At 44.9% G+C, this 11980-nt stretch overlaps 1 protein-coding gene across 1 annotated transcript in view; it reads left to right on the top strand.

Moving 5' to 3' along the window:
• The first annotated feature begins 957 nt into the window (after positions 1 to 957).
• NUDT3 (nudix hydrolase 3) overlaps positions 958 to 11980 on the top strand; it is a 32922-nt gene continuing 21899 nt past the window's right edge. Inside the window, exon 1 of the mRNA XM_014953698.1 lies at positions 958 to 1351. Coding sequence (XP_014809184.1) covers positions 1253 to 1351 — 99 coding nt within the window. The 5' untranslated portion in view covers positions 958 to 1252. The remainder of the gene's footprint in view (positions 1352 to 11980) is intronic.

The following is an 11980-nucleotide window of genomic DNA, read 5'->3' as shown; positions in this document are numbered from 1 at the left end:
GATGCCAAACCAGAGTGGGCAAGTGCCACCCAGGGAAGCAGTTGCCACTTTGCTGGTTTTTCCTCCTTCACCCTCTCAAAGCTTGTGAGTGCTCAGGGTGTGAGGCACCGCTGTCAGCCACGTCTGCTCTCTGGAGGGTGCCTCTAGTGGGATCCACACCTGGAAAAGAACCTTTTATTCAGTGAATACACAATACCAGAAGACATTAAAGGCTTTTTGGCTTACCCTCCGTTTTTGACTCTCTCGTCTTGCGGAGCAAAGGCTGGGCTGCTGATGCCAAACCAGACTGGGCAGGTGCCACCCAGGGAAGCAGTTGCCGCTTTGCTGGTTTTCCTCCCGGGGGAGCACACAAAGGGGGGCAGAGGGGCTGTGTGGGGCTGGGCTGTGCCCTGACACCCCTAGGGTGCAGTGGGGGGCTTGCAGGCTGCCTCCTGACATCGTTCCCTGAGGAGGGACTTGAAAATAGTCCACAAAAGGCCTGTGGAGAGTGAGGAGTGATAGTGGGGGGTCCTTCGTGTGCCCCCCCATGAGGCAGCTCTGTGCTGAGGCCCCCCAGCTCTCAGAGCCCCCCCCTTCCCTTCAAGGACCCCGTCCGGGGGTGCAACCCCCCCTCCCCTTTGTACAATGGGACCCCCGCAACCGCTCTACGCCACTGGCGTAACCCGCCCCCCCCCGCCTTGCGCAAGACGGGCATTCTTCACTCCCCGGCGTCTGCGCGCTTTGCGTAGAGCCGCTGTCAAAGCTCAGCCATGTGCGCTGGGGGCCGGCGCCGCCCCGGCGCCTTTTGCGTAACCGGCACGAAGCCGCCTTATTCTGGAAAGCGGCCTGCGCCCCTGGCGCAGAGGGGCTCGCGGCGAGGCGGAGGGAGGAGGCGGAGGCGTGGTGGCGCTGTCTGCGCGGGGGGAGCGATTCTGGAAGCCGGGCTGCGTTGTCTGCGTGGCGGGCGTCCCGTGAAGCGGCAGGGGGCAGCCGCCGCCTCCCCCGCCCGGCGGCTCTACGCCGTTTGCGTAGCGTGCCCCAAGATGGCGTCGCGGTCGTCGTCGTCGGCGGTGGCCGGAGTGCTGGCAGCGGCGGCGGAGCGGCTGGAAGTGAAGGGAGGGATGAGGCGGGCGAAAGGCGGCAGCGCGTAGCGGGGCGGCTCCCGGCCTGCGGGAGACAGAGCGGAGACCGAGAAAGAGACTGTCGCGGTCCTCCGGCCTCCTCCCCCCTTCCCCGCTCCCCTCAGCCCCAAGCCGCCCCCTCGGAGCGGAGGATGATGAAGCTCAAGTCCAACCAGACGCGCACCTACGACGGGGACGGCTACAAGAAGCGGGCGGCCTGCCTGTGCTTCCGCAGCGAGAGCGAGGAGGAGGTGAGGGAGGGCCGGGGGGAGCTGGGGAGGGCGGTGGGGGACCCCCCGACAGCCCCCCGGGTGTGACTTGATTGCAGGGGGTGTGAATTTTTCTATATGCCATTAAGCGTCGCTGGGAAAGTTGGTGTTTCTCCCCCATCCCGCCCCATATTTATTTTTTTTTTATTTCCTCTCCGCTAAACATGAGAAAAATGCCCAGAATGAAATGCTGGTGGGGTGGTGGAACAGTCTGGTAAGGAGTGTTGTGGCACGGGATGGGGTTTGGCAGCGGAGGGGACCGACCACGCTGGCAGAACTTCAGTCCAGCGCATCACATGAGATGGGAGAGGAAACCTGACCTTGGATTTATAAAAAGAAACTGGGATAAAAGGGGACTGATGGAGTGCCAGAAGTTGCTGTCCAGAGAGGCTGGGGAGGAAGTGGGAATTAAAGGTAGATTGGTTCGTTTTAAGAACGGCTGTGTTGCTAAGTGGTGGTATTGTCCGTGAAGTTAAAAAGAGAAACTTTACTCAGATGGGCAATTTTTCACTATTCTTGTTTAATATCTCCATAACATGGGCTCAGGGTACGCAGGGCAAGCTGAGCTGCAGGTCTCTCCTTGCTTCTTCTGGAGTCAGGCATACTTCATTTCATTTACTGGTTCCTGAGTGGCTGTGCTAAAGTCTTTGTTCTCCTGATTATCATATTTGTAGCTACAGGAAATCGGAAGGGAATGCAGACAGTTCACTGGAGGAAAGTAAATTAGCATACTGTTCAGTTATTATTTAACATGGTAAAGGAGGCTTGACAAACCCTTTGTAGCTGTGCTGTCATGGTGAAGAGTGTCAACATCTCGAGCATAAATGGGCTGAAAAGAAAACAGTAGGTTTTGGTGAAGCATTGGTTGTAGCTGGTCCTTCCCAGTGACTTTCAGGAAATTTGTGCTACTTTGAACTACCTATGAAGAAGATTGTAATCATGTTGTGTAATGATACTGGGGCTAATCAGCATGGGAGGTTGAAGGCAGCTGAGTTTCCTGATGTGATTTTGCACAATTTGTGAGGCGAGTGTGGCAATTCTTCTCAAGAGTTAGATGCTTGACCATGTTTGATTGCAGTATGGTTGAAGGTAGAAATGTAATTGTAACAGCTACCTGGTGCTTCTGACTGGTTTGTTGGTCGTTATTTTATGGCAAATTTGTAGCAGCACACAGGCTCCAGTTTACCCCATGGTGGTCTGTTGTGTCTTCTGCTGGTGGGAACCGGTGTCCTGAGCTCTTGCGGTGTCGGTGACGCAAAGGTTTGTTAACACGGTAGTTTCACAACACTGACCTGAGATGGTCAAAGAAGGAAAAGTAACCTCGTTGTAGAGGCATAGGAACTTGTGACAAATTACTTTCAGTGGAGGTTAAGCTGGTTAGGTTTGGTCAAGGTTGAGCTTTAAAACTGTCTTTATGTCAAAGTTGAGTCTGTGTTGTGGCTTGCAACAACTTTCAGTGGGTTGAAGAATCTCATTGAATTTAAACTGGTACAGTTTGAGGCTTTAGTTCCTAGGTAAGACCTAGAGTAGAAAAGTCTGTTGCCTGTTCCAAAGGCAGGAGCTGAGGGAGCTGTCTCCCTGTGCTAATTGTCCCTTCTCATCTCCATGGGGCTGTTGCGAAGGCTGCACGTGAAGCTCTGGAAAACTCTGTGTGTGTCCTGGCAAGAGAGGTTCTCACCTCATTTTCACACTTGGGCTTTGGTCACTATTGGTGTTCGGCCTTATCTCTCATCTCCTCAGTAAAATCAGGTGGTGTGTTGTATTGTGTGTGACACATTAAGGAGCACTGATTGCTTTGTAAATGATGCAGCATGGGATGTAGATTGGTTTCCTCAGGTATGTGTGTGTGTGCTTTTTTGTAAGTGAGCCACAGAAATAGGGGAGCAATGAATTACGGGTTTGGTTAATTCTCAGCTGGCCTTCTGAGGACATCACACAGCCTTTCAAACGCTGCATTTATTTATGGTAGCTGTGTATTTAATGCAGAGCTGAAACTGCATCCTGTGTTCTCATCTGTTCCGTACCTACTGCAGTAGCTGGTCATTAAGTGGACTTTTCAAGGAATACATTTAGGAAAGTTATTATCAAGTCAGACCATACTAAACACACGCCAGAATGGACTCCTTTCACAGATACTGCTCTTGATCTTAATCAAAAGGCCTAGAAGCCATTTAAATTGTGCTTATATGGACTACTGAAATCAACAAGCAGGAAACCTTGATTTTTGTTTCTCTTTCTAATTATTTCTTAGGTTAATTCTCATTTGTTGGCACGCGTTTAAAGTTTAATTTGGGAGAAATCTACTCATCTAATCAAAAACAACAAAGGTGTTATCTGTACACATTTAATTATATGGTTTAACATGTCTGTGAGACTTCTCCAAGAGAACGAGAGAAAACAAGAATAATACAAATTTTTTTTTGTACTACTGACATATTTTGTTATTGATTACTTCAATTTAAATGGAAATTGAGATCTATTTCAAAGGCCTCTCCAGGGAGGGGAAAAAAAAAAGTCCAGAACCAAAGTATGTTAGTTAAAGATCTATTAAAATCTTACTGTTTAAAAAGAAAAGAGAGGGGAAAAAAAGTGTGTTTTGATAAATAATTTAAACTTGCTGTATTAAAGTATTTTTTTTTTCTAGGACTGGCTGTTTCTGGTTACTGTTTCTTTTAAGCGCTTAAGAAATAGTAGATCTGAGCTCTTGCATTTCTTCTTCATTCCCTGCTCTGGATTTAAAACCCCATGTTTTCTCCCTTTTTGAACCCCTAATTAGTTCCTGAATTAAACAATGAACAAGCAGAAATAAGAGAATTTCTGTTTACACTTACAGAGGAGGCTACTCTTTTTCTTTTTAGGTGTTTACCCCCTAACTCTTCAGTTCATTGGTATAATTTTCTTTAAAATCTTAGCAATCAATGGAGATTGCTAAAACAGCCTGTCTTTGGTTAGGCGTTAAATTTGCAAATAAACACCCTTAACATAATACTACTTAACTTTGTTTCTTTTTTAGTTTTTAAGTGGGTTTTTTTTTTCCCTTATGCCGCTCAAGTTTGCAGATTTTCTCTGTATTACATTTGGAAGCTACTACTTTTGGACATGAAAGAAGCTCTGGAACGTTTTTGGAAGCCCAAACGTTGGCTGAAAGGATGTCTTTTGTTACATATTCCTTTAAAAAGCAGTACAGGGAGAATTCATTTAAACCTGAATCTCAAATGGAGCAAGAAATACACTTCTTAATTGGGCTGTGTGGAAAAAAAGCTGTGTCTGTGTTGTTTCCTAAACAGTCACCCACCACCGAGTGATGTCTCTTTGGGCAGGAGGGAGAACAGGGGAATCAACAAGATTAATTCAAAGAGAGTGTGAACAGACTTCAAAGGACCTTTCGGCAACCGAACGCCAGGACTCTGCTATTTTCATCTTTTCAAATGGAGTAAACTCCCTTGATATTTGCTGCTCCTGCAAAAATGGGGAAGGAGAGTGTGCGGATCAAGAGATCCCAAGTCTTGTGCTATCTCTGAAATCGCTCCTTTTATTGCTTGTGATGGCAGTGCCTCTCAATATTGCTGTTATGGTGTTATTTTTAAATAACACACGTTTTTTTTTCTGTGTGTGGACCGGCTGTTTGAATGAGGAAATGTTCCAGAAAATTTCACTAATGTCTTACTATTAAGAAGCAGATGGAGGCCTGCTCAATGGCAGCATCTCGGTGTTATATTTTAACAGAAGTAAAAAGGGAACCCTTTGGCTTTAAGTCCCGCACTGGTTGTAGCTACAGGTTTAAGCATGCCTGCTTTGTAGCTGGTGAAAAGACAAGCTGCTCATTAACAACTGGTATTTTTAAAGACTTTTTGGAGGAAATGCTTGGGGAAGAATAGGATCCGGGATTGGTCGTCTTTTCTTAATTGTGAATGAAGCCTAAATTGAGATGAGGAAACAGAACTTTCACACAGGGCTGGTGAGCTCCCTGGCTCTGCCGCGCTCTGCGCTCGCCAAGCCAACACGGTCACCCGAAGCTACGGTTATGTAGCCCCACAACAGCTTCGGTTGGGAAAGTAATTTGAATGCAAACTAACCCTTTTTCTTTTTTCTTGCTTTTCCTGGGTCAGTTTTAAACCGGGCTGTGATGTAATCCAGCAGTTCTCAAATTTGAACTGAAGGCTCCGTTGATGATCACACCGTGTTCCTGGGCCATCCTTTGTGCCTTTGCTTCAATATAAAAATAATAATAGCTAAAAACACTTGCGAGTGCTTCACTGTTGGGACGTAAAGGGAGCCCAGCATCATATGATCATCCTATTTTTCATGGAATGTAGTCTCAGAATCTCTGTTCCGATGGTTTGGCTTGATTCTGTACGTTCCCTTTGGCTACAGAAAAGGGTTGTGGTTGAAACCAAGTAAAAGTTTTCCCTGGCTGGTGCTAACACATCACAACATCTCCTGTAGGATATAGGCCAGCTTAGATACGGTTCTCTTGCTTGTGCCTCTCCTGTCCCTCTCCACTGTGTCTGTAACTAGTTTTCTCCAAGAGCAAGAGTAGAAACCTTCACAAAACCTACCGTTCCTCTTAAAAAGTGTTTTCTAGTCTTCTTGTGAAGGCAGCTTTCATAAAAGGTTTTACAAGTGATTCCATGATCTCTTGTAGTTTCCCAATCTACAAAAGAATGAAAATTGTTAAATTTTCACTTAATTTACTGGAAGCTCTGTAAGCTGTTGTGAAATTGAAGAATTGAGTCAGTTTTGTTCTGCTGCAACTCAGGGAAAGTGATGAATATGGAAAGCAGGAGAAAGTGTACTCCACCCCTGGATTTTGTTGAGAAGGTCCCAACAGCGGTGGCCCCTGTCTCTTCTCAGCACAACACTTCTCTGAATCCCTTTCCTCTCAGATTCAGTTATTGCTTGACCAGAGGTAGCTGGTTTTCCTGTCTTTTTCTCCTCACTTGTTGTGTCCTGTCCCCCTGTGTTTTTTAAATAAAAACACATGATTAGGTCTCTGACTTGATTCATCTCAACACCCTCCAGACAAATGTGGAGGCAGGTAGAGGCAGTTGTGGGGTGTTATCAGCTGGGACTGGTGGCAAAGGATCTGATCCTTCCATGGATGGTCTCCCGAGCTCTGGAAAAACAACTCTTCCCCTTCTCAGTCAAAGGGAAACGATCGTGCGCTTGGATTTTATCTTTATTTATTGATATCAGGAAAATTATCCTGATGTGCATATCTCTGCGATGGGGGAAGAATTGAATAGAGCAAAATTAAGAAACAATCAGTGCTACGTTGTGAATAGTAAACATCAGTGTTCAGATGCCTGTGTAGCATCCAGCAACTGGGAAGCAGGTACTCAGGTTCTTTAAACAGCAGTTCTTTTTCAGTTTAACTGGGAGACTGACTGTGCGGAGTGGTCAAGGACCTTTCATGTTTTGAGTGTATTTATATCAGAATTTGTGTCTCTGTAGCTGTCCTTGTTGTGCAGTGGATAATGCACAGTAACTCTTTGTTCTCAGAAATTTCACGTTAACATGTGAAATTCAGAGGGATTCAATTACCTACTGGATAGATTTTTTTTTAAGAGGCTTCAGATGGTTTGAATGTTATTTTCATTCGTATTGACTTGGGTGGTTACTTTTTCTTGTGTAAATACCATATATTGATGTTATGTGTAGAATTAACTGCTTATATTTGAAAAGCTTCTCAAGAGTTTTCATGGCTGTAGGGTTTTTGCATGCTTTATTTTATGAATAGGACTTGTTAATCAAAACAGTAAGTGTATACATATGCAACTGCTGACATCCAGAGTCATTTGGTCTGTGTAAAAAAGACCAAAATACTCCCTTCATTTCTTTTTTTTTTGAGAAAAAAAAGGCAGTTTAAAAGCTAACATTCCTTCTGGAAAAGCTCTGCCTGGATGAGTTGTGTAAGTACCCAGTGGTCAACAAACTGGTTTTGACAGGCAGAAATGGGTTATCGGTTTTGGGGTCTCTCTCTGGGAGTGTCTTCCCTTATCAACCCTCCGCTTCTGAAACAAGCGGCGGCTGGTTCGGGCATTTCAGCCCTTTTCTCTGTCCTGGCCCTGCTGTGAAAGGCAGGTCACAGATAACTTTTGTGGTTATCTAAAACGTAATTTGGATGGAGGGAGAGGGCCCCGGCTCGCGGTGTTCTCCGGTAAGAGCGAGCAGTCACTCTACAGACACAAGAAAACTGTAGTAACAGTAACATGACCCTTGGTATTTTGAAGCCGGAGTGGCAGGGCAGTACGTGGTGATTTATTAGTGTTGTTCTAAGAAGCAGCTTAAAAACCAACAGGATTTTCTGTGTTTTTTCCTCTATGGTTATAGTACTGTAGGTGCGATCCAAATGGCTTGGAAGGACTTGAACTTCTTCCAGTTTGCCTCTCACTCCTTTTTCAAGAGTTGTGCTTTACTTTTGTCAAGCTGTAGCGCGAGTTCTTTCTCCTTCTAGCTTTGTGCCACCAATTCCCTGCCTCCAGGTTCCAGGTACCACTTTGTAGGTTAAATCTGATTTTCCCATGGAACAAGGTGCAGGAGAGAAAATAACACTTGTCTGAGGAAATGGATAGTGTTGAGGAATAGTGAGGACATGCTGTCATGGTCAGGGGAGGGTTTTTCTGTGGCTTGTGTGTATTCCTGTCATAGCTAAAGGCACCCTCAGGTTTAGAGCCGGCTGTAGCCTCGCTGACCACAGGCTGTACTTGCAGCTCCGATGTGCTAACTCCGTAACGTGCCCTGCATAGCAAGAGGGTGGGAGAAGCCCTTCTGTGAGCCTTGGCGTGTGTGTTTAAACCATCCTGCCTTAGCAGTTTGGCAAAATGCGTGTTTTGTTCTGGTGTAATTGAGGCCATGTTTCTGCTGCTTAAATTAGATGAATTTTTACGTGGCTTTGCTCACTATAGTGGTTTTTTTTCCCCCTCCTGCTCCTCTTGAACTCCATTTATCAGCGTATGTTGTTGTTAGTGTTTAGAGGTGGTTTGATGTGGTCGAACTGACATCCCAGTTTTGTCAGATATAAAAGCATTAAGTAGAGTAACAATAATATATTGGGATTGTGAGAACGTTGTGTTAACTTTGAGTAAAGCATAAAAGGTCTTTATTATGCTGGACACAGAGCTGCACCGGCTACAGTATCCTGGCTGGTCATAGGGCAGAGTCGCTAGCACAGCTAAGCTCCAAACTCCTGAATACAGAGACTCTTATTAAATTGAAACTTTCAAACAAAGGCAGATTGTACAGGCGAAAATCATTGAAGTCAGCCATCTTCTCGGCCAGTCTCCCTACAGCCTCTTAGGAGATCTGTGGTATTTTCTCACAGTCCTCGTTCTGATAAATAACACTAAAGTGTGAAATGAGTTTAACCATCGGGAGGTTTGTGCTTTAGTCGCTGCGCCAAATACATGATTTTGTGGCTTAATATTGGGAGCAAACGTGAAAGAAAGCACAGAGGCTGTTTCAGTAGCCAGTAGCTTATAGATTGGCTTTTGGCAGCAGAATGCTGGCTGGGCCAAAAAACCACATATTTAACATCTTGTCTCCTGTTTATTCTTCAGTCTGCCAGCTTGATTGTCCTTAGGCTGGCGCGCGTGGGCAGGACTGTCTTTTCCTGGAAGCCTGGAAGGTTCACAGCTCATTTTCTAATAACGTTGTAGCCCAGCGTCTAATAATGCTGTAGCCCTTTTTGTCTTTGCTGTAACGCTTCCGTGGAGCTTCTTTCTAGGAATCGTGTTCCTTACAGCATAGCTACTCTTGTTTTATTTATGGGTGGTGGTGGTTTGAATCCTCCATAGCGTGACAGAACCTGGGAATCTCTCAATATCAGTTCTGTTCACTGAGAATTAATTCTCTGCCTTATCTTGGTTGCCCAGTTTTTTGCTTTGTGGAGCACCATTATTTCTTGGGGCGGGGGGGAAGAAGGGAAAAAAACCACTTTATGTGAACACAAGTTTTGTGTGCAGTTAGGTTGTCTTAAGGTCAACGTGTATCAGAGACGCCCAGATTTATCCCGGTGACAAGCTCTTTTCCCCTTTTCCCATGGAGCCCTGAGCTCCACGTGTGCCTTAGATGTCTCGGTGTGTTTCCTGTCTCCTCCGGGGAGACTTGGTGGGCTGCTCTGGATTTGTTTGGGTTTTTTGTTTGCACGCCGCTTTGAAGGTTGCTTACCATGAGGGCTACAATCTAGCCCTGTTTAGGAGCCCCTGCTGTCCACTTCAAACCTTGCTTATTTTTCTAACCTTTCTCTTATTTCATTGATTGTGTGTGAGAGCTACTTCAGGGCTGCCTTGTGCATTGCCAGAGAGGCTTGTGTTGCTCATTTCCCTTCTTTGAAATGATGTAATTGTCTTTCAAATCCTGGAAAACAGAACTTGGCCCTGTGACGTGATACCTGCAGGTGCTTTTCCAAAAAGACTGCAAGTCTTGGCTCCAAAATCTGTCCCTAAAACCTTTGGTAGGCCAAGAGTCTCAGTAGCCATCTTAAATACAGTTGCCTGGTGAGAATGAAATGGAAATGTCAGCCTTCCTTTGTGTTTTGGTTTGATTTAAAGAAATAAGACTGTTTTATATATATATTTATCACTGTTTTGATTAAAATCTCTTCTTTAGTGTGTAGTCAAATTAATGTTTATATTTAATAAAGAAGCTAATGAACAAAAATTTAGGTGTTGAGGACACAGGAGCTACCAAGTGGTCCTTTAAAAAACTACACACCTGCACTTTTTATTTCATAGAACTCAGTTGTATTGGAAAATGTTGGGTCTAATTGAGCAATTGAGTAACGATTTTATCACGTTATGTTGTAAAATGAAGGTATAGTTGCCGTTCTCTGTCCTGGCTTTCTGGTGTGGTGTACGTTAACCTTTTGTTATCTCTCATGTTCTGAAACTTAGAAAATAATTCTGACCTCGTTATAGCATAAACTGTTGCATCCCTCTTCTGCCACCTGCTCAGCTGGGATTTTGGTTTCCCCAGGTATCTTACCTTCACCCCTGTAGCTATTGGGGGTAAAAGGTTTGTCCTGAGGAATGTATTTCTTACCTTAGAAAGGGCATTTTGGCTGTTCCACCCAAACCAAATATGGTTTTCACAGAGAGGTTGTTTTTCAGCAGATCTCATTTTCCTGGCTTTGAGGCAGTTTGTAAAATATTTGCATGTTGTTGCCTTGTGAAAACATAGGTTTGGGTTATAGTGATGTTTCTACTTGATCCCTTTGAATGGGTTGCATGTATTGGGACACAGAACGTTTTTAAATGTGTGGTTTTTTAAAACACACCAGTGTCTCACCCTCATTTTGAATTAGGCCCCTTTGTCTTGGGAGAGCTCATTGGTAGCAATATCCTGTTTAAAGTTGTTTTAAAAGAATGACCTTGTAGGGCATGTTTCCTGCTCTCTCTTGATGGGATTTCCTTTTTATTAAACAGGAAATAGTCTGATTACATAAAAGTGTGAGAATGACAGGTTTTTCCTTCCCAGCGAGGGTTGTTCATGTTAATTCTATTCAGAAAATGCCCAACTGCCAGAGCAGCTGAAGTTAATTTACTTTGCCTAAAACTGTTGTTTACACCTAAAAGTTCCTACTGGTGTGTAGCTAAAGCATTGTCTCGATCTGAGCAGTCCAGCAGGCTTTCCTGTGCGAGTCTTTGTACAGGGATTTTCTTACCAGATACTTTTTCTCACAAGTGGAAGGTGGCGGGAGTTCAATGGCATGGAGTGTCCTGTGCTGAGTTTCAAAGATCTGTTTCTACAGCTTTTTTCATTTTATTTTTTGTTTTCCTTTGAGCTGGAACTCTGGACTTGAAATTAGAAATGACAAAGATGATGCTTCTTTACCTGGCAAGAAGATGTGTGTTTGAAATGTTTGTTAATTTTCTTTTAACTTTGCCCTCAGAATCACCTGCTGACCTGACGTTAGGAATTTCAGTCCAGTGTACAGTACTGGGAATGAGTCAGGATGGAGTAAAAGTCCTGTGATAGGAAAAGGTGCTGTGATAAGACGGTGCAGGCCAGGGAGGGCGTTCTGTGCTGAGCCTGCGGTGGCCAAATATTGGCAAACCAGAGGTGGCTGCTGGTGATGGCCCCCGGTTCCAGCCCACGGTACCTGGCTGCGGTCCCAGCCCTGACGGCTCTGAGGATGAAGGAAGTTTACATTCCCTAATTAGGCATGGCTTACGGATCGCGTTTTATATGGAATGGATGTTTGGGAGAAAGGAATTCTGACTTCCTCTTGAAGAAGGCCAAACACCATGGGAGATGTTACTATAAAGACAATGCTGTTCCATTGCAGCCCTAGCCAGAAGACAGCTAAGGCAGTAAGCATCTCCATTAGGAAGCTGCAGAATTAAGGTAGCCCATTCAGCTTAATTCATTTCTAGTGTGCATTTTAATTGCCTTAATTCAATAGACAGACTGGGGAGTGCTCAGGGATTTAAATGGGGTTGTTTGATAAATGATGCTTCTTCACGCATTGCAGGGTTGAGATGTGGGTTCTGAACCGAAGCAGGAATAGGAGGCTTTGGGACATCATTATTGATGGGATCCACAGAAAATTCCTGATTAGAGGAGTGCTGACACTTGAGAACACCGAGTTTAGTTCCAGATTTAGGAAAG

This window comes from Calidris pugnax, unplaced genomic scaffold (genome assembly GCF_001431845.1).
Source record: "Calidris pugnax isolate Ruff unplaced genomic scaffold, ASM143184v1 scaffold245, whole genome shotgun sequence".
Lineage (NCBI taxonomy): Eukaryota > Metazoa > Chordata > Aves > Charadriiformes > Scolopacidae > Calidris > Calidris pugnax.
The sequence above is the reverse complement of the archived record's forward strand: the minus strand, read 5'-3'. Positions and strand labels throughout refer to the sequence as shown.